The following is a 23363-nucleotide window of genomic DNA, read 5'->3' on the forward strand; positions in this document are numbered from 1 at the left end:
TTTCAGAAATGCTCAGAACCACATGAAGACCATTCTTTCATCTCACAGCTTTGTCTTGGGGTGGGGGACCATGGAGCTACAGCCTGGTCCCAGCACTTCACAGCTATGTGGATGTGCATCATAGCTGATGCACATAGCTGAACCAAGAGTTCACAGAACTGCAAAAAAAAAAAAAGGCCCCCCTTTAACATTACATCATCAGACCATGTTTTCTTCCCTACTACATGACCTAGCAAACATACCTAGAGTATTTTGAATTCTGTAGAGAAAAAAAAAAATCAATTTCAAAGGTATTTCTGAAATATTATTTTGCCTTTATTCCTGTTCAACAGAAACCCCATCACAGCCATTCTTTTTAATGCCTTTTTGTTCTTAAGACTATCACCAGAGCAACACAGAAAAGATATTCTTTATTCCGTGCTCACTCTAAACAAAAATTAATGTCAGTGTTCATTAAGGCTGAACCATCAAACCCAGATCTTTTGCATGAATATAAATCGAAGATGCCAGTGAATTAATAATATTAGCAAACCATTTAAAATGTTGTTTTTCTGCAACTGTACCAGTTAACTCTATCTGAAACACCTGTACCACAATCTTTTGCTGGTACTAAATCACTAGCAATTATCTTTCAATTTTTCTTAAAATAAAAAGAAGCAAACTACAGTTCGGCTTTGGAGTTATTTAGAATGAAAAGGTTTTTTTGTTATTTTTTTATTATTTTATTTTATTATTATTTATTTTGTTTTTATATATATATGTATATATAGTCTTGCAATGGCAGGATCACATGAAAATGGAACTCCCTTCCTTCTTTCACAAACAATGCATAAACAGTCAGGCCATATATTACAGAAAACTTGATACAACATAACACCTGAATAGTCAGAGATGCTGTATTTTAGGCTAGATATAGCTTGTGATGTTCACTATTTTCCCATCATACACAGAAACAATGTCAGCAAGGTGGGAACGAACAATAGCAGAAAAATAAGAGAAATTTTATGCTGCTTCGGCAATGTGGTACAGAATCACCTGATTTGTATTTTTTTTCTTTTCACCACCTCCTTTTCTCTTTGGATTATTTACAGAGCTGAGTGAACACAAAAAATAAGAACAATTTTTAAAAATTTCCCCAAATAATTCACAAGTATGGATCAAATTCATTGACTGTGTTTGATTTGTTTCACAGGACTGGTACCAGTAGATATATCTTCTTTTTTACTCAGTACTTTGCGGAGTCATCTAAGATGTGGCAGACACAACTTCAAAACCCAAAGGGATCAAACACTACATCTTCCAGAAAAATAAAATGACCACCAGGCTGCAGAGTTCTAAAGAGAAAAGTGAAGCTAAATAGTGTTTGCTGCCTCTTTCTCACTGATGTTCATTCTGTTTCTATATTTCCTGGAGTGCAAACTAGAGTTCCAGTGTTTCAGATGTTTTCAAACATCTTCATTATAAAAACAGAAATTCTCTGAGTGCTCTGTAACTAGATAAATATTACATATTTTGGACAAACTGAGAAATTATTAGAGAACTCTGAGTTGATGATTTCCCCCTGCCAATCTTAAGAAAGCAATTTTGTGCTCATGGAATTTTCTCCCGTGGTGCAAGATGTAGCTTCATGTCCAGTCATCGGTCTAAGTACATTAATTCTTCTTGTGTCATAAAGCTATTTTGCATCCTCCTCATGCACAATTGGGTAAAATCACCCCAACACTATGACCTAGCCATTTGTTTTTGTCGTAAGTGATTCAAAATTGTGCTTGGAAAATGCGTCACTTTGTTTACTGAAACCAAATTTTTTTCTTTTCCACTATTTTTTGCTTTAAAAAAAAAAAAAAGCTTGAATAAAATGATTACATCTAAATACCAATTTAAGTGCCAATCTGCAACTTCAGTCAGTGATCAGTCTTGAGGTGCTCCCCCATGTAAGTAGGCTCACCCAAGAGTGCAGGCAGAAGTTTCACCTCTGATTGCCTTGAATGCAATGACCCAGTGAGTGCACAGGTTGCACTACACCATCACTACACCATCAGCAGGTAGCTAAGATTACCCTTGCATACGTTAATTAATGTGTTCTTTTGCAACTTTTGCACTTCAAAGGCACTTTAGCTATGCTTCAGCGAGCCTTCAAGATAAATACAAGCTCTTAAAATAGACAATTCTGAATAAGTTAATTCCACTTAATGCCATAATTTAATAATTACAACATATGCCATTGAGCCAAATTAGCATAAAGCATTAGCATTATTCAAAAAGTTGATGTGTGATACTTGGGCAATTTTAATGTCTAAGTTTGGAACTTTTTTTTTTTTAATTTTATTTTGAAGCAACTTTGCCTAAAAAGAAAGTAAGGATTTACTTATTACAGAATATGACAAGTTTATAGCTGTCAAAATCATAGTAGAAATGGAAGTCTTCCCATATCCCAAACTGGAATTAAAATTCAAGACAAACAAGGAATTTTCCAAATGAAATACATACTACTAACATACTTACAGGTTACCAGCAGGACCCTGTCTTAACTACTGTTGCACATGAAGGAGGCTTTTTTTTCTTTTTCATTTCGCAATGCACTGGGATTTTTCCGTTAAAAATCCCACTAGTAAAATGCACATGCCAAAAGGAAGAATGAAGCCACACAAAGTCAAAATATATCATATGCTTGATTTCAGGTTGAACTGTCATTTTCAAGAGATGTTAGCAAAGGTATTCTACAAAATCATTACATCAGTCATTACGTATTTTTAAACATTCCTAAATAATGCCATCCAGCATCACAAACAAATTAGTTCATTTCTAAAGTGAGGCTATTGTAAGGGTTGTATAATAATTAGACTCTCAAGCTCTGGCATGTGCACCTTCATTAGTCACAGCCACTCATCACACAAACACAATGAAACAGTAAACCTTAAAAAAAACTCATGAGTTTAAAATTTCATGGTAAGGGTTTACGAAGGATGAGAAAAAAAAAATCTGAGAATCAAGGATTCCTTGATCCAAAAAGCGTAGGACTTCACACCTACTGTAAAAGTTATATAGATAAAAAAGCAGGGCACTCTTTCTTAAATGTATAGGCATCTTCAAATATTCTAAAGAAAGTACATTTTTTGATTTGCACTTTTAAATAATACAGGATGGTGATCAACTCACATTTGTTTTCAAAAAGACAGGAATGGTATGACTCAGACGACATAAAAGTTATTTTAAGTTTTAACATTTAGGAACATATTTTTTAGGAACTGTATTTATAGGCCTCTGCAAACTGTAATTCATTTGCTCCAAAATTCCATATGAAGTCTAGAAATAATGCTATGCTTACTCTTGTTGTATATACAGAAAGTCAGGAGAGAGGAGCTGAGCAGTCTGCTCAAAACCAGTTGGTGTCAGAAACAGTGTTCTTAATCAGTAATTAAATAAATAAATAAATAAATAGATGGATAAATAAATAAATAAAAAGGTGGCCTCCAGGGCCCGTTCATGAGAAATTTCTTAGAGAATTGAGGCCAAAAGAGAACTTGACATAATAAGTTACAAAAGACAAAGTATAGACATGCTCCAACGGAAAAGGAAAACGTCACGCTCAAACTGAAGAGCAAATAACTGCCCAGAAAGCAGCTTGAAGAACGCATTTGTTTTAAGGATTATTTAACTATTTTATCTCCGGGATGGGCAATTTTAACCTATATGAAGTCTTGTTTAAAATAATTAGGCTGATTTTGCAGGGACAACGTAGATAAAAAAAGAAAAAGGGAAGCTGAAAAGAGGATGAACTGAACAGCAAAGAGAAAACAGAAACAGTATTGCCTAGCTCTTGGTTCTGAGTTCATCCTTTTGGCTGTGCTGCAGTCTGGAAAAATTCAAAGCCCTAAGAAGAGGAAGTAGAACAGGTAGGTTGAAATATTACAAATGCCTAACAACTCTGTCGTATTTCGACCTCATCCTTCAACTCCAAAAGAGAAAAATCGCAGAGAGAAAAAGGAACTGAATTATGATTTGATTAAATGGAATGTAAACAGTAATTTGAAAACAAAGGGCGTTGGGATTTGTTGCACAGTCACACAACATTCCTTCTGGATTTGAAATTCACCAGCAGCAGTTCCACCCCTTTTGAAGTACAGCCTCGTGTCTGGGCTGTTCAGCCTGAACAGCTGCTGGAGCTACAAAGGCTTTTTTCATCTGCTGCCAGGATGAGAGTGATACGGCTTCCCAGCCCATCTAGGATTCCGTGGTTTGCTTTTTATATTATCTTCACCCTGCTTCAGCAGGCTACTGCAGAAAGAGAACTGAAGTTTGTGGCTGTAGTAAGTAGATTTATTTTCTGTTTAGTAGTGGGGAATATGGGGAATTCGATTTGGCTGTCGAATCAAAGAAGGTCTGCAGTTGCTTTGAGTCTTTTTGACTTAGAAACACGACTGCCCTTTGGCTTACAACTTGTAAAAGCTTCTTGAGATAAAATGCATCTAGTTATAAGAATTTTCATCTCCTAACCACTAAGTTGTGTTTTGTTTGTTTGTTTGTTTTCAGGGTAACTGAGCCACTTAGCTTTGTGGTAGGTGCATAGCACACAGGATTTCAGAGATCTGAGGTCTAGTCCACCTGTCTTTGCTTGATTTAGCTGACACTACTGCATAGTTGGAACAGGCGATTCTGGCCTATCTTCTTAGGGCCTGGAAGCTTATAAGATGCTTTGAGATTCCAAAATAGAAACCATAGAAAGAGAAGTATTTTCCACTTCAGAAGAACTGAATGGGCACAGTAGTATATTAAAAAACAGAAAAGGGCATTTTGTTTAGAGATTTGAGATATAAGTTGCAATTACTTCAGGTATTTTGAAAATGGACTGTAATTGTTGTATGTTTTGTTTTGTTTTGTTTTGTTTTGTTTTTTGCTGGTTGGTTGCTTGTTTTAAAGCAACTAAATAGTACGCCAGCATCAGTTTCCTCAATAGCTGAGGAAAAAGAGAGATTAATTCAATAAAGTATTTTGGATGGTGAAGGTTGCACCACAACCCTTTTCATCCTAATTTGTCTATTTTTTAATGAGAGGTATACTGATAAAGAATAGTTAGTCTAGAGTTGTATTTTCAACACAAAGTTGTGGGAATTGGAATTTACATTTATGAATAGGAATTTTAAAGATATTCTTCCACCTTTCTGTATTTGAGAAACTGAGTGTGCACATAACAGACAGAAGTAGTGTGTCCAAAACATGCGATCTAGATTTTGATAAAGTACTTAATAGTTAGTTGTTTATTGGCTGGATTATGTAGATGTGTCACTTGGAGAAAGGCCAGAGTGCACAGGAAAAACCAGTTCCTATTGTTTTTGAGCCTTACTGCTGTATCAGACAGTGCACAAGGCAGGGACTCAACCCTCATTCCAGTAATGTTCTGCGTACAGTATTATCCTCAAATATTTCAATTTAAGAGGGACACCTAGACACAGGGGTGAAATCAGGCAGATAGAATGCTTTAGAGACTTAACTTGCTGAAGAAAACGAGGCTTTTGCTGAATTGCAGCTGTTACAGTGTTCTAACAAGCAATGGTCCTTAAAAAAAAAAAAAGTTACAGGAAATGCTTATCATTTGGAGATAAGAGCCTTCTTATCTGAAACCATCTTCTTTATCACACCTATGCAGCCACCTTCCCCAACCACCAAAAAAAGAAAGAAAGAAAAAAAAAAAGATACCATTATATCCATTTATGAAGTAACTTATTACAATTCAAGCTAAAATAATGTGTAAATTTCATTTGAACTGTGTTCCCTTTAACCCTGATACTTTTTCTTGGATGGAATGCCTAAAAAGTTACTATAGATTTAGTCTTGTTATCAATATATATCTCCTTCCTCAAGGCACAGATTCTGTGTGTTCAATTGAATTTTGTCTTCTGAACTCACTCATTGAATTTACATGGGAACAGAATAGCTAGCAGAAACAGAAATTAATGAGATAGGAATTGGCCCCAGCACATATCACTAGTACAATGGAATAAAATAACAGTCAGGCTACAGTCAAGGTAAGTCTAAAACACGTTTTTCTGAGATAATTCAGTGGTCATTTTTCATTATCTGTAAATTGGTATGTTGTCACCTGAGAGTATTTTTGCATGTGAAAATGCATCCCAATGACTTTTTAAGACTTTCTTACCAGAACTGCACAAGATAAAATATACTCTGAGGGAGGGGAGAGAAACCAGACAAGTTCCTTTTTGCTCACTTCCAGATTTGTGCTGTGCCATGGAAAGGTGCCTTGCTCTCTCCTCATGACTTCCATCTTTGCACTGATTTTGTGTGTTTTAATTATTGGCCACGAGTCTTTTTGGCTGAAAAGCTGTAATACCAGCCAGTTTGTCAAAATGCCATTTTAGCTTGCCTTCTCACATGTAGACACTGATCTTCAGCATAATTCTTGTGTACTGATTTTGAATTAGACATAACAGAAGAAAAAAAATATTTCTAGTACCATTGAGTACCCAAGTAGAAATGAAATACTGATTTATTGCATCTCTATAAAGAAGTTCTGATCTGTAACTTCTGCCTCCACACTCATTTCACCTGTCATATACACAAAGAGGTGTGGTTTTCTGAAATACAGTGATTTCATTATGTGTTTCTTCTTATAAAGATAGGAAGTGCTGACTGAGCTTGTTATGTATTTGTCTAATCAACTCAAGCCATTTGAAACCTTGACTAAACACGCTCAGTATTTCTGCATCTGTGGTTTCTCTGAATTGGCAGCATGACTAAGTCCATTGATCAATTGTTTTTCCATTACCACTGCTAGCTTCAAAACAAGAAATCTTTTTGTTTGAAGTTCAATAAAAACATTTGAAGTATCAATAAAAACATCTCAATGAGGCCCACTATTACTCAGAGGCACAATTCACTGTAATTCGTGGTATTTCTGAATGAAGATGTTTTGTATATTACACACAACATATTCTCAGCTTACCCTCTCCCCCACCCTAGTTTTTCTACAATATGATTTTTCACCTGATAACAGTGGAAGCAAATGCTGGCCAAAGCCTGAGTCACATGGCCATTTTGATCTGAAATGCTCACCCTCATACAGTTGTAAAGAAAGAATGGGAGATCTCAAACACCAAACCAGGTTCAAGCTGTACTAGATTTAAAGGAGAGGGTATTTAATAATTATCCATCTATTACTTTTGAGAACAGACTGAGGTGAAGCACTTCATATAAAGAATCTGAAGTGAATACATCCAGCAGGTGTGCTTTGTCCTTTTTATGTATGTCCTCCTTACCTTTCCATAGTCTTTTCTGATTTTATGATGCCTCCTTCTTTTCTCTAATCCTTCTGTGTTGTATGTCTTTCAACAGGACAGGAAGGTAATCTGTAATCCAGGAGTAATAAATGTTGCAGTACACAATGATTTTCAAAGGAATCAATTATTTCATGATGATTATTGAGAAATCTATCTTGATGACCTAGGCAAGCTTTGTAGGGAAACATTTTATTTCCCTAACAGCATCAGGTTGTTAGTCTAATGAAAAAGAAAATCTTTCAAACACAAAGTTCTTCTTGAAGTTCAGGCAAAAAAATAAAAAATAAAATGAAAAGAAAGTCTCCTGAAATGTAGCTGATGTAGCTGCCTATGACTGAGTTAGACTTTCAGACTGAGTTCATGAGGCTATTATTAATTTTCAATTGCAACTGAAGCAAAGTCATTTTCAGAAGTAGAAAGCAAGGAGAAAGTTGGAGCGTAAATAAAAGTCAGCTGTCTGAGAAACTTAGGGGTTAAAATAAAAACAGGGCTTTGGGTTTTGCTCTTAGTAGTTTTTGTTTCTTGCTTGTTACTTCCAACTTAATGTTAATAACATGTCTATTTTTCACTGTATAACACAGAACTATTTAATCTAGGGTTGGTACTTTCTAAGCATGCCGAATTACAGACACAAAAGGGCTCATTTAAGGTTTCTGCTGTACAAAGTGTATGGCTGGAAACACCACACTAATATTCACCATGCTCGAGTGTCCAAGATAGCAAAGCAACCAAACTGTTTGCTGTTCCTAAAGTTAATAGAAAAACCTAGAACTTTTCTTAAATATTTTCATAAATATAAACTATTAATAAATATTAACATAATGGTGTAATTATATATACTTTTTCTTCTTTATGTTATGGCGTTGAGTGTGAACTCAAAGATGAGACAATGTACATGGAATTACTTTTAAAGATACTGCTATGAAAAAAGCAGTTGCCAAAAATTTCAAGTATGTTTGCCAAAGTAATTAAATCCTCATATAAACACATCTGTAACTGGTTTAATATTCAAAGGTGCTGCTGAGTATCCAAAATTCAGTCAGATTTCTTGTCTGGTTGCCGAGCTATGAATGTAACCTGAGCACCAACATTCTGCCTGCTTAATTTTATGTTCTAGGTGAAAGAATAATCAGACTCATGCCCACTAAATTTCAATGTACTGATACCTATTCTTGAGTGTAAATAACATACTCTAATCCTACTTGACTAGGTTTCTGCAGACTGCCCAACATTCCCATTTGAAAAATGATACTGGAACTCAACTTTGATTCTTGTTTTCTAGACAGGAAAGAAGGGAATGCTAGCAGTAATTAATTTATTTTTTTTTTTAATGGGAATTTTACTAGGTTTTCCGACATGGTGACAGAACGCCAATTGTAAACTTTCCAACTGATCTACACAAAGAAAGTGAATGGCCCCAAGGATTTGGACAACTTACCCAGGTACGTTAACTCTCTCAGTAGCATTTACATATGCTACAAAAATAGGAAATGGGCAGATTTTGATGTGTGCCCTGCAGACATCAGCAAATTCCAAGTACTGACAGTGGCTATTAGCAATACCCTGTAATTCATAGATATTTTTGCAACAATACTCATCCAACTGCTGTACATTCATCATAGCTATATAACTATCTTCTTACAAACAATAACTTCCTGACAGTGTGTTTGCCTTCAAACAAATGGCAAATTTAAAGATTATCCTTACTCTAAAATCGCTGAAGTCTAATGACCATTAAGCACTGGGATCTGTGACAAGATAAATGAACAACACCTTCCCACCAGGTCAAGTAATGAATCCATATTTCATATTGATTTCATATTTCATGGAAAGGACCCCCCTCAGTAAATAATTAACAAAAAATTAAAGTCTTGCATGAGAATATTGATTCTGGGAAAATGTCTTTTCTAATAAGGCTGTTTTCAGCCCAGACCTTCACTAGGATACACAGAACCTACTTCTTGCTCTGGCATTTCAACATTAAGATCAAGCCTTAGCTTTTTAACTGTATCTGGAACATGAAATTCTGGAGCAAAGAGAAGCCAATGCATTCCTTAACAATATGCCATCATGATGCAGAAACATGAACTGGAGACCATTCAACATTTATTATTTGAAGTAAGGCTTTAAAGATTTGTAAACTTCAGGCATTCATACAACAGGTTACTATCTCCCTGTAAGTAATTTACAAGAAGAAAAAAAAAAAAGTTGCTGCTTTCGTAAAGATTTTTTTGAGAGCTTTTTTCTATTTTATTATTTCCTTAGCAACAGTAGTAAAAATGTACTTCTGTGAAGTTTAAAGTTACAAAATTCTGATCACAGTCTTGGAAATGAATGATAGAAAAAAACTGTGCAATCTAAGAGAACTGCAGGTGTACCAAAACAAAGATGGGAAAAGAAATTTTAAATGCATGGAATGTAAGACACAAATTTATCATTTATTTTGTAAGTATTTTTTAATTTATCATGTTGATAAATTAGCACAGCAACGACAGTAATTAATACTAGGTTATTAATGCTCCTTTTTCAGCTGTCACTATCTGACATACTCTTCACAGTGCTGCTCATGAGTAACTCCAGCAGCATCTACAGAGCTACAGCACTGTGGAAACAGTACTTAATATAGAATAAGATGCATTGCTTTTCCTGTAGCAGATGTTGAAGTCTTAGAATTTCAGAATGTATCATTTTTTCATAGATATAAATGATTATTTCTATTAAAAATTCTTGGTCACCTACAACATATACAGTCTGCTATAAATGTGGTTAAGAATCTTGTAAAAAGAAATTGCTGAAGACAAAAAAGGAAAAATAAAATAAACTTATTTGACATTCTCCAATCACATTAATCTCATAGCCATCTGTACACTTGCCTCACAGACTGGAATGCAGCAGCTGTATGAACTTGGACAGTACGTGAGGAAGAGATATTACAACTTTCTGAACAGCACATACAACCGGAAAGAGGTATATAGCTGAACTGTCTGGAGGATGGTTCTCCAGCATAGCATAACTATGGACTCGTGATAGATAAAAGCACATCCATAATCATATTCCTTTTATTAATACAAAAATTAAGGTAGAAAAATAATATTTTGGAAGTCAGGCTTTTATGTCAAGGTGAAAACATAGACTCAAATCTTTAACTTTCAGTTCCTACATTCATTTTGGTTCTTCCACGGCTCAGTTTTGTTGTTCTGGACAGCTCCACACCATCGAATGAATTGGGTATTTATCCATAGCAACCCAGCATTTTTCCACCTTGTTTAAAGATGAATGTATGGACAATGTGATGGGCCATGTTCACATACCTTGTCCTGTGAATGAAAAGTCTCACAGTTGTTTGGATGTGCTTGTCATATGGCACAGACCCATTGTGGGGAAGATACCACTACTATTTTGGTCAATACATGAGGGATGCAGTGATGGGAAGGCATAAATGACTACAGCTTCCAAGAAAGACTTTGTTACCCACTATTGTTATAAGTGCCTTTATCCCCAAGTTATAGCAGATGGGTCATATCAAGGTACCTCTGAAACTCAGAAGATGGAGAGCTTCCATATTTAAAATTATGTTATCTTATTTCTTCAACTTTTTAGTTCAGTTGGAAGCTTAGATCCCTCACTGAAAGATGCTTTGGCAATTTGATTTATACAAAATGAAGTAGAGCCCTATAAAGTTCTAACTAATAGCTTCACTGTTCTGATTCTATGCAAAAACATACAACTGAAAACAGGAAGCCAGGACTGATGAGTTAAGTTTCCTTTTTTTGTTGTTGTTTTGTTTGTTAACTTTTTGCCATTCTATCTTCAGTTTTACATCCAAAGTACAGATTATGACCGCACCATTATGAGTGCCCAGTCATACCTATCTGGCCTCTTTCCACCAACTAGCAGCCAAATTTGGAACCCTGAGCTTCTCTGGCAACCCATTCCTGTTCATATTGTGCCAAAAGCAACAGATAGGGTGAGTACTGTCTGGATACTTCATATAATGTCTTGGCTTTCCCAGAAGAAAAAAAAAAAAAAGAAACAAACGAATAAAAAATTAAAATATTTTATTCCCTTTGATCTCAATCTAATAGAAAACATCTATTGGCTGACAAGCATGTCACAGGTCAACTGTAATAGCTGCATGAAAATCCTTGTTCTATAGTTGCAGAATACCTGTTTTGTCAACCACACTACCATTTTCTTCAAGATACAGCTCTACATCTTCTCCTTGATAAGATGCTTTTGGACAGTATTGCAAGAAAGTTGCCCTAAAACTGCAAACAAGTGCTTTTCTGAGCACCAATCAGCCAGACAGACCTTCCCCTCCTTAGCATGTTGTCTCTTTTTGCTTATTTAAGGAATGGGATTTACATCAGCCACTGTAATGACCTCTCAATTATTACTTTCCTGTTCTGGTAACACTGAGGCACCCTAATTACAGACAAGGGCCCTTTTATGCTCAGTGCTATACAAACACTTAATGAAACTAGCATGTGCCTTACGGTTCATAATAAAAGCAGTCCTACCTGAATGATAGGTCTTGTAGAAGTTTTGCTGTATGCATCTCTTCCTGGCTGACTCAGATTTAGATTTTAATGTCACTGGCTCCTGTGACAAGGACTGCATAAGGAAAAATGTTAAGTAAGGACCAAGAAGTTATTGAATGTAATGCCAGAAAAGTTAATTTTGTTCTGCCTTTGAGGATAGAAGTTAACTTAAAGGAAATGTACACAAAAGACCTGTTAAATAACTGCCTGTCCAGTCACCAACATCAGAAGAGGGACTCTTTCATTAGGATGGCCACACTTACCAGCCCATTGGCATTTCTCCATTTTAAAGCTATGCTTGAAAACAGGGACAAGGAGAAGGGATTTCCACAAACTTGATTAGGCACAACATGATTCAGCTTGAAACTTGCTTCTGCCCCTAAACAAAAGAAAATATTGTCACTGTTATTTAAAAATGGAATACTAGGGGAAGTTCCTATACCCCAGGACGTTAAAAGCATCAGAATGGTCAGAGCTTTGGCCAAATAAAGTATCAAAGTTATTAGGGGCATCACAGTGAAGTGCCATGAGCTGTTTGTAGACTACAAACTCATCTGTAGAAATGTATAGTACCCCATCACTTCTGCAACTGCTTCGGGACTGGGTATTGACGTTTCAGTTTGGGTGACGAAACACACCTCTGCAGTAATTGAAAAATTATGTTAAATATGCAGACCACCTGGAAAAAAAAAAACATTGCTGCCTTGTTAAGCCAAGCATTTTCAAGCCCTAAGCAACACAAAGTAGGAAATTGAGGCCAACTACAATCCCGTAAAAAAAAAAAAAAGAAAAAAAAAAAAGAAAACTAACCATAGTTTATTTTTGAGCCACTGAGATCTATCAAGACCTGACAGGCAACAGTACTGAGCACTGCTTAATGAAGCCAAAGGGAGTGGCTTAATTAATAAGACCTAGAGGGGGATAATTAAGACATACAGCCAGAGAAACATTTGTTATTGTGTAATTAAGCATTCCCAAGCTTCATATTGCAGCTTTGAGACTTCACCCTTCAGTGTGCTTCTGTTACAGAGAAAACGTACCCTTGGAAATCCGTCCAAGTGAAAGTGTGCTACTGTCGGTTGGTGGCTGCTGCAAGCCCCATGTTGATTAATCAAAGAGAAAAGAGACATACTCTAAATGCTGCATGCTAATGTTCATCCCAAGCCAGAGCAGAACTTCTTGCACTTTAAGTCCTACATAAGCCAGAGATATTCAACTTTAATGGCATAGGGTTTTCCTAGGAGCCTCTACTGAGAGAGAATTTCTCTACTGTACGTTAAGTCTGTTCTATTACAAAGTTTGTATGGTTACAGGATAATATTACTGCTGGGTCAAAAAAGCTATAGTGATGTGGCATAAAGTGCTGAACCAGCACAAGCTCGTTTTGCTCATCGTAACTTTTTATTGGCAGACTTTATTAGGTATCATCTGTCCTTCTGCAACTGGCATAAAACATATATTTGCCAACACATAGAGTTTGATGGATGCATATGTATTTACACACAGTTCAGGTCTAATACGTGCCATCATGTGACCTCATAATGCATAGACACGGAATTATTAAATATGAAACCATGCCTCTAAAGAAGAGCAGAGCTATTAGGCTCATACTTTTTGATATTTCAGGAGCATGATTTATTTGTCACTCAGATTTCAAGTTCTGTCCATTAAGTGGTACTTAAGATGTTTATCATAAATATACTTCTTACCTCCAAAGAGCTGAGAGCAAGACATGCAGACCGAGAGGCAATTCAGATTCCAATAGTAGGTAGAGTCAAGCTGCAGGCAGTGAGTTTCAGAAGTTACAAGAGGTAAATGAACAATTTTCCAAAGAAAACCCCTGAGAGACATGCATTCTTTTCAAAATCAGTTAGACTGATGGAAATCAAGCTATCACAGCCACAGGTAGCCACTGAAAAGTCAAGCTACTACAGTCCATTTCCTCTATTCATGAACTCATGAACAAGGTATCCAAATGAACTGTTACAGAGTAGCTGTAGCAGGGTCACTAACCATTCATCTCACAAATATTACATCAGCAACCTCAGCAACAGAGAAACTAGAGGTGTGTACATTAGTTCTACAACTATTTTAAGTTTTACTTCTCCTGTTTCAGAGGCTGCATTTTCCTCTGAGTGACTGTCCCCGTTTTGATGAACTTCAGAATGAAACCCAAACATCTAGTGAATTTCAAAGTAGAATACAGCCATACATGGTAAGGCAAAATAAAAATTATTTTTTTTCAATCTTTATTTAATATATCTTTATTTTAATCTTTATCTATCTTTATTTAAAAGATATGTATTTATCTATCTTTATTTATCTTTATCAATATTTATTTAAAATAAAGTGGAATTGTGTTGTTACTTTTTGCTAAAATGACTAAAAAGTCCTGAGGGTTCTCTTAAAATTAGAAATTTAGGCCAATGCCATTTAAAGGTATGTTTGATGCATTTATGCATTTCTCATGTTTGCTTGTTTGTTTATACTAATTTGTATTTTTAAAATATGAACTTAACATTCATTTTCTAAGACTATTTAGAGCTGCATGTAATTAAAGTTCAGTGATCCAAGGGGAGAAGAAATTAATGGATGCGGCAATTTCCAGTTATGCAGGACAGCACAAAATCAATTCTAAAAATCTGATAAAACTCCTGAAATTTAGGAAGGTTTAGGTCTTAGTGCTGTGACTTTCTGAAATTGGCATTGCAACAGATGCTCCTATGAAGACAGGATGAGAGAGATGGAGTTGTTCAGTATGGAAAAGAGAAGGCTCTGGGTGTTCAGGCAACACTTTGATTTGTGTAAATTTCTCTCAAAGATGCATTTTGGGTCCATCATAAGATATGCTTCTGTTTTGGTTCTGACACAAATATTCACAGTCAGTGATCCAAAATTTGTCATTCCAGTGTTACTGCAGACTGTAGGTACATGGATGGCATACCTGCCTCAAGCAACCATGTGGACAGTAGTTGCTCTGTGTAGTGGTTATTGCTGCTCTCATATGCTTATGGTACACTTTGTAATAGCACTACTGAACTAATAAAGTGGGGGTCTTGTGTTTCTCATACCCTGACATTCTCTCAGAGTCACTTCAGGTTTACTTTCTATGCTGGTTGGGCTAAACCCAACTTTTTCTTTTTTTTTTTTTCTTCCTTCTTCTTGGCTTCTAACTTTCTGCTAGCTCTATTACTTTGGTCAGATTCATTCACCTGCCAGGGAGGTGTATTACGACTTCATAGAAGTACTCTCTTTCAGCTGCCAGCATGAAACAGGTAATGTAGGAATAAAAGATAATATCCAATCCCTTTACTTTTCTGTGGTAGCACACAGTAAGAATCCTTATGGGAACTGTTGGGGAAGTATTACTTAGACAATCAGCCTCCTTTAAATAAGAGAAGGAAAACTGTTTCGTCTTCAGTTTCTTTTTGCCTCATCCTTTTTTTTTTTTAATACTTTCTATTTTCACCTCACCCAGTTTCTCATCTTCCTTTTCCATTAGTGCCTTTTTCTTCCTTAATTCTGAAGTTTTCAGGTGGCAGAGCAGTTGGAAGAGGGAGAGAAGGAGTCAGCAGTGAGAGCACCAGACTTACCCATAGCAGGGCTGAGCACAAAGCAGTGTCTGAAATAGAAATCAGCATCTTAAAATGGTTACAAAATGAAAACTGCAATCAAAATCTTCCCTTATAATAGTTTCACCTGCATAAAATTAAATACTGGTGTGTTGCCATGTTGGATGCTAGAGAATCTGTACCTATATACGTTCTGTACATACTGAGTATCTGTGGTGTATTCTTCACTTTTTTTTTTCTTCCCTCCCCCCCCACCAGGATTTTATACAAACAATGGCAGTTAACACAGGACTTGAACTAAATCATCTTAAAATACTCGACAATTTCCAGCTCTGGAATACGTATGATACACTATACTGTGAGGTAATAACATAATAACAATGCAATAGGGGTTGGGAAAGAAAATAACTCCAAGATATGTTTTAATTAAACACTGTCAATGTGGTTTCATAGGAATGAGCTGCCCTCTCTCTTGAATTTGCTTATTATTTTTATCATTGAATCTGAATCCTACTTTAATGCAAGGGTAAAAGATACCCCAAAAACATGGTTTACAGATTGGAGAACTACTGTTTTCATTTGATGTTTTACCCTGAAGCACTGGTACCAAAATCTGTTCCCTTTGTTCCCTCCTTTTCTTTTCCAATATGTTGTCATCTAATTATTTGAGCATGCCAGCTGGGTTGTATTTATGATTTTTTAGCAAAAAAATGAAGTTATTTGCTTTAATCTATCAAAAGGTAAACACCAAAATACTTACATGTTGAAAACGAGACGTGAGATTATGATCTACAAGTTAGAAAATTAGGAGGCAATGATAACTCAGAGTGAATGAAGTCAGACTCCCCAAGCATGGGATGATTCCACCTGGTCCCAGTCAATATTAGCAGTACATGAAGGTTGTTGAACATATCCTCCATTCAAAGGTATCTAGGCACTGTCAGACACCAACATTCTTACGTGATGGGAGAGTGACACGTGTCTCTAAATGACCAGTGATGGAAGCGGCATCTGGACAAACTCGTAGAAAAGGTGGGACAATTTAGTTAGATTGAAGACCTACTACTAGAAGACAGAAAGAGGATGTGTCTGTGATCTTTCACACTAGCAACCCCCCCAGAAAGTACCATTATAGCAAGAATATATTGTACCTACAAGAGATTGCCTCTACACAGATGATTCAGCTCTTCCTGTTCATCCACCTCAAGTTGATCCCCATTCCTGCAGAGGTTATTTCAAGTCATGCTGATGATAGAAACCACAAATAATGAACAAAGAAGCGCACGACAGCCACATGTAGTCCAAATATAGTAGTGTGAAGCTGGGCAATAGAAAGATAGAAACAGAAGAAAAAAACATCTTTTTGTTTTCCTTTATCACTAGGGTATTCACAATTATTCTCTTCCTGGATGGGCCACCAAAGATGTAGTGGACAAGATGGAAAAACTGGCAGAGTTGTCCTTATCATCACTATTTGGGGTTTATAAAACAGAAGAGAAATCACGACTACAAGGAGGTAAATCAAAAATGCTTAGCTCTCAGAAAGGAGAAGACAATGTTTATGATAACATACAACATCCTATCACCTTGCTCATGCAAAATTATTTACTTGGGTCTTGATTTCTAACTATAGATGTTGGATGCCATATTAAGCATGATAATATGTGCTGGATACTGGGACTTGCATGGATCGGGTACTGAAAGAAAGTATAAACATGAATGTCTTTAGTTAGTTATCCTATACATTTTAAGAAATTAAGATTTTGAGAAAGAAATTTAAGGATAAAAAATGAGACCTCGTGGGTATAATCTTCACTTGTCTGGTATTAACTTAAGTTTAAATTTACTTCTCCAGTATTTGTTGTTGTTGTTTCTTGATTTTTTTTCCCTTCAATGTTCTGGGTATATATTGTGCAAAAACCTTGGCAACACAGTGATAGCTCTCTGAGAGCCTGATGTAAAGCTGCTTCAAATCAGTCTGATCACAATGGAAGATGAGAAATTAAAGTTATGTCTATATTGCAAGCACTGGGACTACTGATGAGCTCCAAAATTGAGGTGCACAGGCTGTGCACATTCTGGCTACACACAAGACTAGAACAAGATTCAGCATATGATCCCCCGGTGTCCATGAACAGGAAACCCACACAAGTGATCTCAAATGTCCACAATCTGGGCTGTCTGGTGCAAGGCTTTGCAATGCACCTACCCTGAAGCGTAAACCTACATGTAGGTAAAGAATTATTGGCAGCCTCATCTTTTGGACGTAAACATCACTGGGTCAAGCCCTATAATAATTGCAGGCTGAGACCTGCACTAAAGCCCACTAGCTGGCCATAACATGAGGTCAGAACTTTTTTAGTGTTAATAGAAATACTAGTTATGCCCTTTTCCTCTAGGATGATACAAATTGCACTGCAAGGAATTTCTGCTACCTTTGTTCCATTGGCTTTGGAGTATCTCTAGTCTGGACCAGAAGTACAAAAGAGCTTTGGAAAAAAAAAAAGAACCAATACCTTGTGACTAGCTGGACTGTTAAACTATTTCTTTAGCATCTAGAAAGGAAGAGGCTAGTACAGCTGTCATTATTGCAACATTTAAAAACAAAAAGAGGTCTCAGCATAACAAAACTGGAAGTGTCATAAGGCATAATTCTCATAGTTCTAACTGATTTCTGTAAACCCCATCATTTCAGTTGACCTGTATGATGAATGATATATTTTCCTTTTGTAATTTCTTCTCTCTAGTTATGTACTTGTGGAAAGTTGAAGAAAAAAAATATGAAAAAAAAAAAAAAGTTTGAGGCCTGAGTAGATGCGTTCTGTTTGATACTCAAAATCCTTTGCTTTTTTTGTTTTTATGCAAATGTGGTATCGTTATTTTCATTTTCTTTTCCCCATCTTTTTTTAAGGTGTCCTTGTGAATATTATTTTAAATAGTTTTAAACAAGCTGCCAATTCTTCAAAAGAAAGAAAAATGGAGGTCTACTCTGCTGTAAGTATCTTCACCTTTTATAAGTACTGCTATGATTTCACTAGTGAAAGTCTCTGAATGAGAATAATCAGTCTTCATGTAAGTTAAATGAGAAAATAATATATAGTTTGGTTCTGCTAATAAGCTGAACACGGGTCAGTGCCAGAATACATCAGGACCATGATTCACCTCAGCTTCAGTCAAACTGTATTTGATAAATATATCTATTTTATTTATTTTTATTTTTTTCTGCAACTTATTGATGCAGATTCTGTAAGTTGCAGCCTGCTTTAAGTGTTTCTAACCCAGAGATACTGACATATAGTAGAACCCCAGCTGTGTCTCCAAACACATACATGTGAAAGGGATGGTACAGATGAGTATTCTTTTTAATATATATATATATATATAGTCTTTTAGAAGTTGAAGAGGGTAATTTCATTCAGACCAAGATCCACTTAGCTTATTTGCAATACTGTCTCAGGCAGCAGCAGGGAAGAACATGAGAATAATGCCAGCGTGGGGCGATTCTTCTTGTGATACAACCTCCCAGCAAACTGGTTTGCGACAGAATCTGCCACAGATTTTATTCTATTTTTTAATAGCTCTTGACAAACCTTCTTCCAACAATTTACCTACTCACTTTATAAATATATTTGTACTTTGTGCCTCTGTACCATCCTGTGGCAATGACTTTTAAACTTAAAAGGAAGAAAAAAATCCTTATTTTCTTTTTCCTTATTTTTTTTAAACTTAATATTGGTTTATGTCCCTCCTAGCACTTTTATTATAAGAAATAGGGAGTGGCCATTATTGTTTTGCTCATGAATTTACTATTTTCTGTCTCATCTCTTCTATCTTTCATTTTCTGAGACAGAGTCCTAATCTATTTAATTTTTTCTCATACAGAATCTGCTCAGTACCCAAAGTTTTTCCTGCTGCATTTTCTGTGTGTTTTCTAGCTCTAGTATATTCTTTTTGAGAAGGAAGAACAAGAAGTGCATACAGAATTTTCATTACTGTTTTAATATCATGGGGCTATGTATACTCAATATTTTTGAAACTGATCCTGAATAATAATTAAAATGCAGATGTTAGACTATAATATAAACAAGTCTAGCAATCATATATACAGAGAGGGCTACAAAGTTTAGATATCAAAGTGTTTGGATTTCCTTTAATTCAACACCTCCTCCTGGATTTCCTTGCAAAAGAAGGAATAATGGGAAGAGGAAGAAATTGCAGGTGGGTGGTTGGAGGGTAACAGATGTTACCCTCAAAAAATAGAAGCCAAACTGAGATTTTACTGTGTAAGTCAAAATAGAAGAAACCACAGTTTAAAAAGTTTGGGAGCATATGCAGGGGTGAGGAGAACAGTCTTTGTCTGCTATTTGGTGTAATATAAAAGGACTTGTATTTTTACTTGAAATGTAATGAGATGCACTACCTTGTACAGTCTTAATCTGATTTTGTAACCAAAAAGCATTCCTGAAGGAAAGGGGGTGGGGAGGAAATGCACTGAAAAAAATAGGTTTCTCAGATCAGATTTTGTTTTCCTCCAGTACTTCTTCTCTGAAATATTGCCAAAAGACGTAAGACACCTACTGCAGTAACTCTTTGAAAATGCCCGCTGATGTCTGTAGTACTCTGTTAACATTTTGCCTGATGGTGTATATACTGAATAAGGTGTTATTGTTAACTTTAAATAGGTTTTATTTATCTGGATTTCTTCTCCCTCTCTAGTCTTTTTCTCTTTTCATGGTTCTGGTAGTTTACACTTTACTGAATTTCAAAGATGCATTTTTTTTCCCCCAATAGCATGACACCACAATTGGGGCCCTCCAGATCGCTCTCAATATTTTCAATGGAAAACTGCCACCATATGCTGCTTGTCAGTTTTTTGAACTCTACCAAGAAAGCAGTGGGCAAGTATCTTCTCATCTATGTAAGAACAAGGAGTGTTTGGAACTTGGCTCCCTCTTCCCCCCAAATTCTTTTTCTCTCAAATACTGTAAAAAGATACTAATTTGTTTTAAAGTGATATTTCATTGAGTAGTCCACAGGCACAATGTTGTATTAAAAACCAGAAAAATTACATTTGGTGGATATGCATGTATCCGTGTGCTTTGAGAAACAGGAAGAAGAAGAAAACAGTTTTATCAGTTGGAAGTAAGTGGTAAAACAAACATACATGTTTCTTCAAATGATAGCAAGATTTCTGAGACGTCTCATAAATCCCAAGGTATACTATGTGGTTTGGAAGAGCCAGAAGGCTTTTCTAAAAGACCTTTTGACTTAACCGGTGATCTATGTGGTAACTGGCTTTTGCAAACTGCCTTTCAGATGTCTTTTACAAAACCTCCGTTCCAGAAGAAGTTGTTCTAGATTAGGGCCTGTTTGCAACATTCTGTCTCTCCATAAGAGCCTTTTACTTAAGAACTTTTAAAAATAACATATTTTCAATGTCGTTAATCAGGCAATATAGCATTGAAATGCATTATCGGAATGACTCTTCAAAGGACCCTTACCTACTCACTCTGCCAGGATGCACCTCTTCTTGCCCACTTGAGAAGTTCTCTGAATTAGTTTCTCCTATAATTACGGAAAGCTGGTCAAAAGAATGTGGGAATAAAGACAAAACTAAAGGTAGTGTAACAGCTCTGTATTTTCTATGTAAGATATATCAAGGGCTCCAAACTTTGAACCTTTCATGCACATGAACATTTACATGCACAGTAAGACTGATGCATCTGAATTTCTGGCACATGTATTGAGGATACCTCAGCTTCCAGTGTACACATACAGCGCAGCTGATCCATGCAGGTACAGCAGCTGTTTGCCTTGAACTACTGACAGCTGACAACCTTTGCCAAATTCCTCTCTTCCGTCCTGGATATTATTTCCAGGAGGGAAGTGAGGGTCAAGGCAATACTTGCCACTTTCCATTAGTCCTGGTATTTCCCCATTCCTGCATTTACTCAGTGTTTTGCCGATCCCTGATGAAACTCCTGTTTGCATTAACTACACATGCAATGTCACACTTGCCCTGTGAAAACCTAGCAGCAAGATTTTATCATGCACAGGAAACTATCTACGTGTTTTCAGGATTTAAGTGTATATTTTCATACCCACATTGCATATGTTGGTAAATGCAGTCCATGGGATCTTGACAGAAATACAAACAAAATTCAGCTATGAAAATATTTCCTTTGTACCTATTTGTCACTAGACTATTCTTTTTGTATCTAAGATGACATACATACATCTTTCCTTAATACTCTTGTCATTTATTTTTTCCTTTACAGATATTTTTATCGGATTTGATGTTGCTGTTGGCTTGCTGTTCATTTTTGACCTTATACTGCTCTACCTCCTTTATCACTATGGACGCTGCAGGCGCAGAAACAATTACCAAGACATTTAAAGGAGAGGTGAAGAAATGGGAGAGAGAGCAGCTAGACATCAGACAACTCTAAGTTGCTCTGGTTTGTATCCATCAGTTTACTCTGGCTGAATTAATCTCCAAAGCATGTTCAACAAACTTGAAGAGCTGAGGTATCTGTGGCCTAGCTCCTAAAAGACTAAATATCTACAGTGAGAAACACTGTAGAAATACGTTTTCCACTGCTAGTAAACATTACTATATCAAACACTGGAGCAAAGGGATACTATTGCCTTTTTTTTTTTTTTTTTTATTGTTTACTACCCTTTAGACCTCTGCTTCTCTCTTACCCTCTCTCAAGGAGCCTTTCCTGAAAATCACAGGCTGCAATATTTTTCTTACTTCTATAAATGGCTATTTTGATGATACGTAGGAAAATGTTTTCAGTGAACAGAAGCTGCAAGTACCGTGTGAGAAATATTCATACCAGCATTTTCACCCTGGCCTCCAGTTAATAAAAGCCTACAGCCCATTTCTCAAAGGAGTTATACTACTACAGCTCTCACTGAAATTTGTAGAATGTAGTGGGGGCACATAACCAAGCTTCGAGAAGTTTAATGCAACAGGATCTTGGTCAGTGCATACAGATTCAATAATATAGATAGGCAAATACTATTTTCTGTAAAAATACTTCTTTCCTATTTTTCTGAGCTCTCAATCACGGACGACCCTTTGCCCTGCATCTTGTCTTTGATGTATCTGTACTTTGTCTTGATTCAAGTCCCTTCTATAATCTTAGGTCTTTGAGCCACTCCTCGAATGATTCCTCTGGCTAACACTGTGTTAATCATTTTAACATTTTAATGCTTGCTTATTCAAAAACAAAATGAAAATGAAACTAAACTAAAATAAACTTTCTCAACTTCAACTCAAAATTACTTATGTTCTCAAGATATCAGGACATGCACTGGAAGAATAAAAACACAATAATAATTCTACTTTTTGTATATTAATCTCTTCTGTGAAATGTATTTTATTTGTTTAGATTGTAAGCTCCTAGGGGTAGGGAATGTGTTTCTATAATTGCTCTCTAGTATCATAATCTAGTCTCATAAGCACTGACGTTACATAAAATACTGCTTATTACCATATCTTCTGAATCAACATTTTTATCCTGTAGTCCTGCAGAGGATACTGTGACTTACATTACTGTGGAGAAGCCTTTCTAAAACTCAAGACATCTATAGTGACAGGTGTCAACAGCAAGTTCAGCCTGACAGACACAATAAGCAATCATGTGCTCAAGCTGATGAGTCCTATTCAGGTACAGAAGCCTAAAAAAAGCTGAGATGGAACTGCTTTAGCTCACACATAGCATCACATCAGCGTGGATATGCCACTTTTGGACTGACTTTGACTCACGTCTGTGGGTTGTAATTTGAAGCACAGAAGTTCCTGTGAACTACTGCTGATCTACAGGGACCTGCCCTCAATATTACAGCAAATGGACACATTTAAAATGTGATGTTGTTAGATGTATGGATTTTAAATAGCATGAATCAAGCAGAAAAGAAAAGACTTGTGGAAATAAAGTACTTTC

The 23363-nt window shown here is 36.1% G+C and overlaps 1 protein-coding gene across 2 annotated transcripts; it reads left to right on the forward strand.

The window, feature by feature from the left end:
* Nucleotides 1–4087: 4087 nt before the first annotated feature.
* On the forward strand, nt 4088–23363 carry LOC137852630 (prostatic acid phosphatase-like). 2 transcript variants are annotated; one of them, XR_011093962.1, is made up of 12 exons: nt 4088–4310; nt 8642–8737; nt 10176–10262; nt 11110–11262; nt 13953–14051; nt 15667–15771; nt 16792–16924; nt 18320–18402; nt 20200–20306; nt 20858–21027; nt 21687–21866; nt 22944–23363. XR_011093962.1 is itself a non-coding variant. In XM_068674547.1 (11 exons), exons 1-11 carry the CDS (start codon nt 4197–4199, stop codon nt 21803–21805), a joined length of 1266 nt encoding a protein of 421 aa, XP_068530648.1. In that variant the 5' UTR covers nt 4089–4196; the 3' UTR covers nt 21806–23363. The 2 variants fall into 2 exon arrangements, 1 of the variants encoding a protein (XP_068530648.1); XM_068674547.1 differs by having other exon boundaries at nt 4089–4310; nt 21687–23363.

Source organism: Anas acuta, chromosome 2 (genome assembly GCF_963932015.1).
Source record: "Anas acuta chromosome 2, bAnaAcu1.1, whole genome shotgun sequence".
In the NCBI taxonomy this organism is placed as follows: domain Eukaryota; kingdom Metazoa; phylum Chordata; class Aves; order Anseriformes; family Anatidae; genus Anas; species Anas acuta.

Excerpts from the sequence above, each read along its gene's own strand:
- LOC137852630 (XM_068674547.1), top strand. The coding sequence starts at position 4,197 with ATGAGAGTGATACGGCTTCCCAGCCCATCTAGGATTCCGTGGTTTGCT. Across the intron at positions 15,772-16,791 it reads ATGATACACTATACTGTGAG|GGTATTCACAATTATTCTCT; the intron begins GTAATAACATAA and ends CTTTATCACTAG. Across the intron at positions 20,307-20,857 it reads CTCTACCAAGAAAGCAGTGG|GCAATATAGCATTGAAATGC; the intron begins GCAAGTATCTTC and ends GTCGTTAATCAG.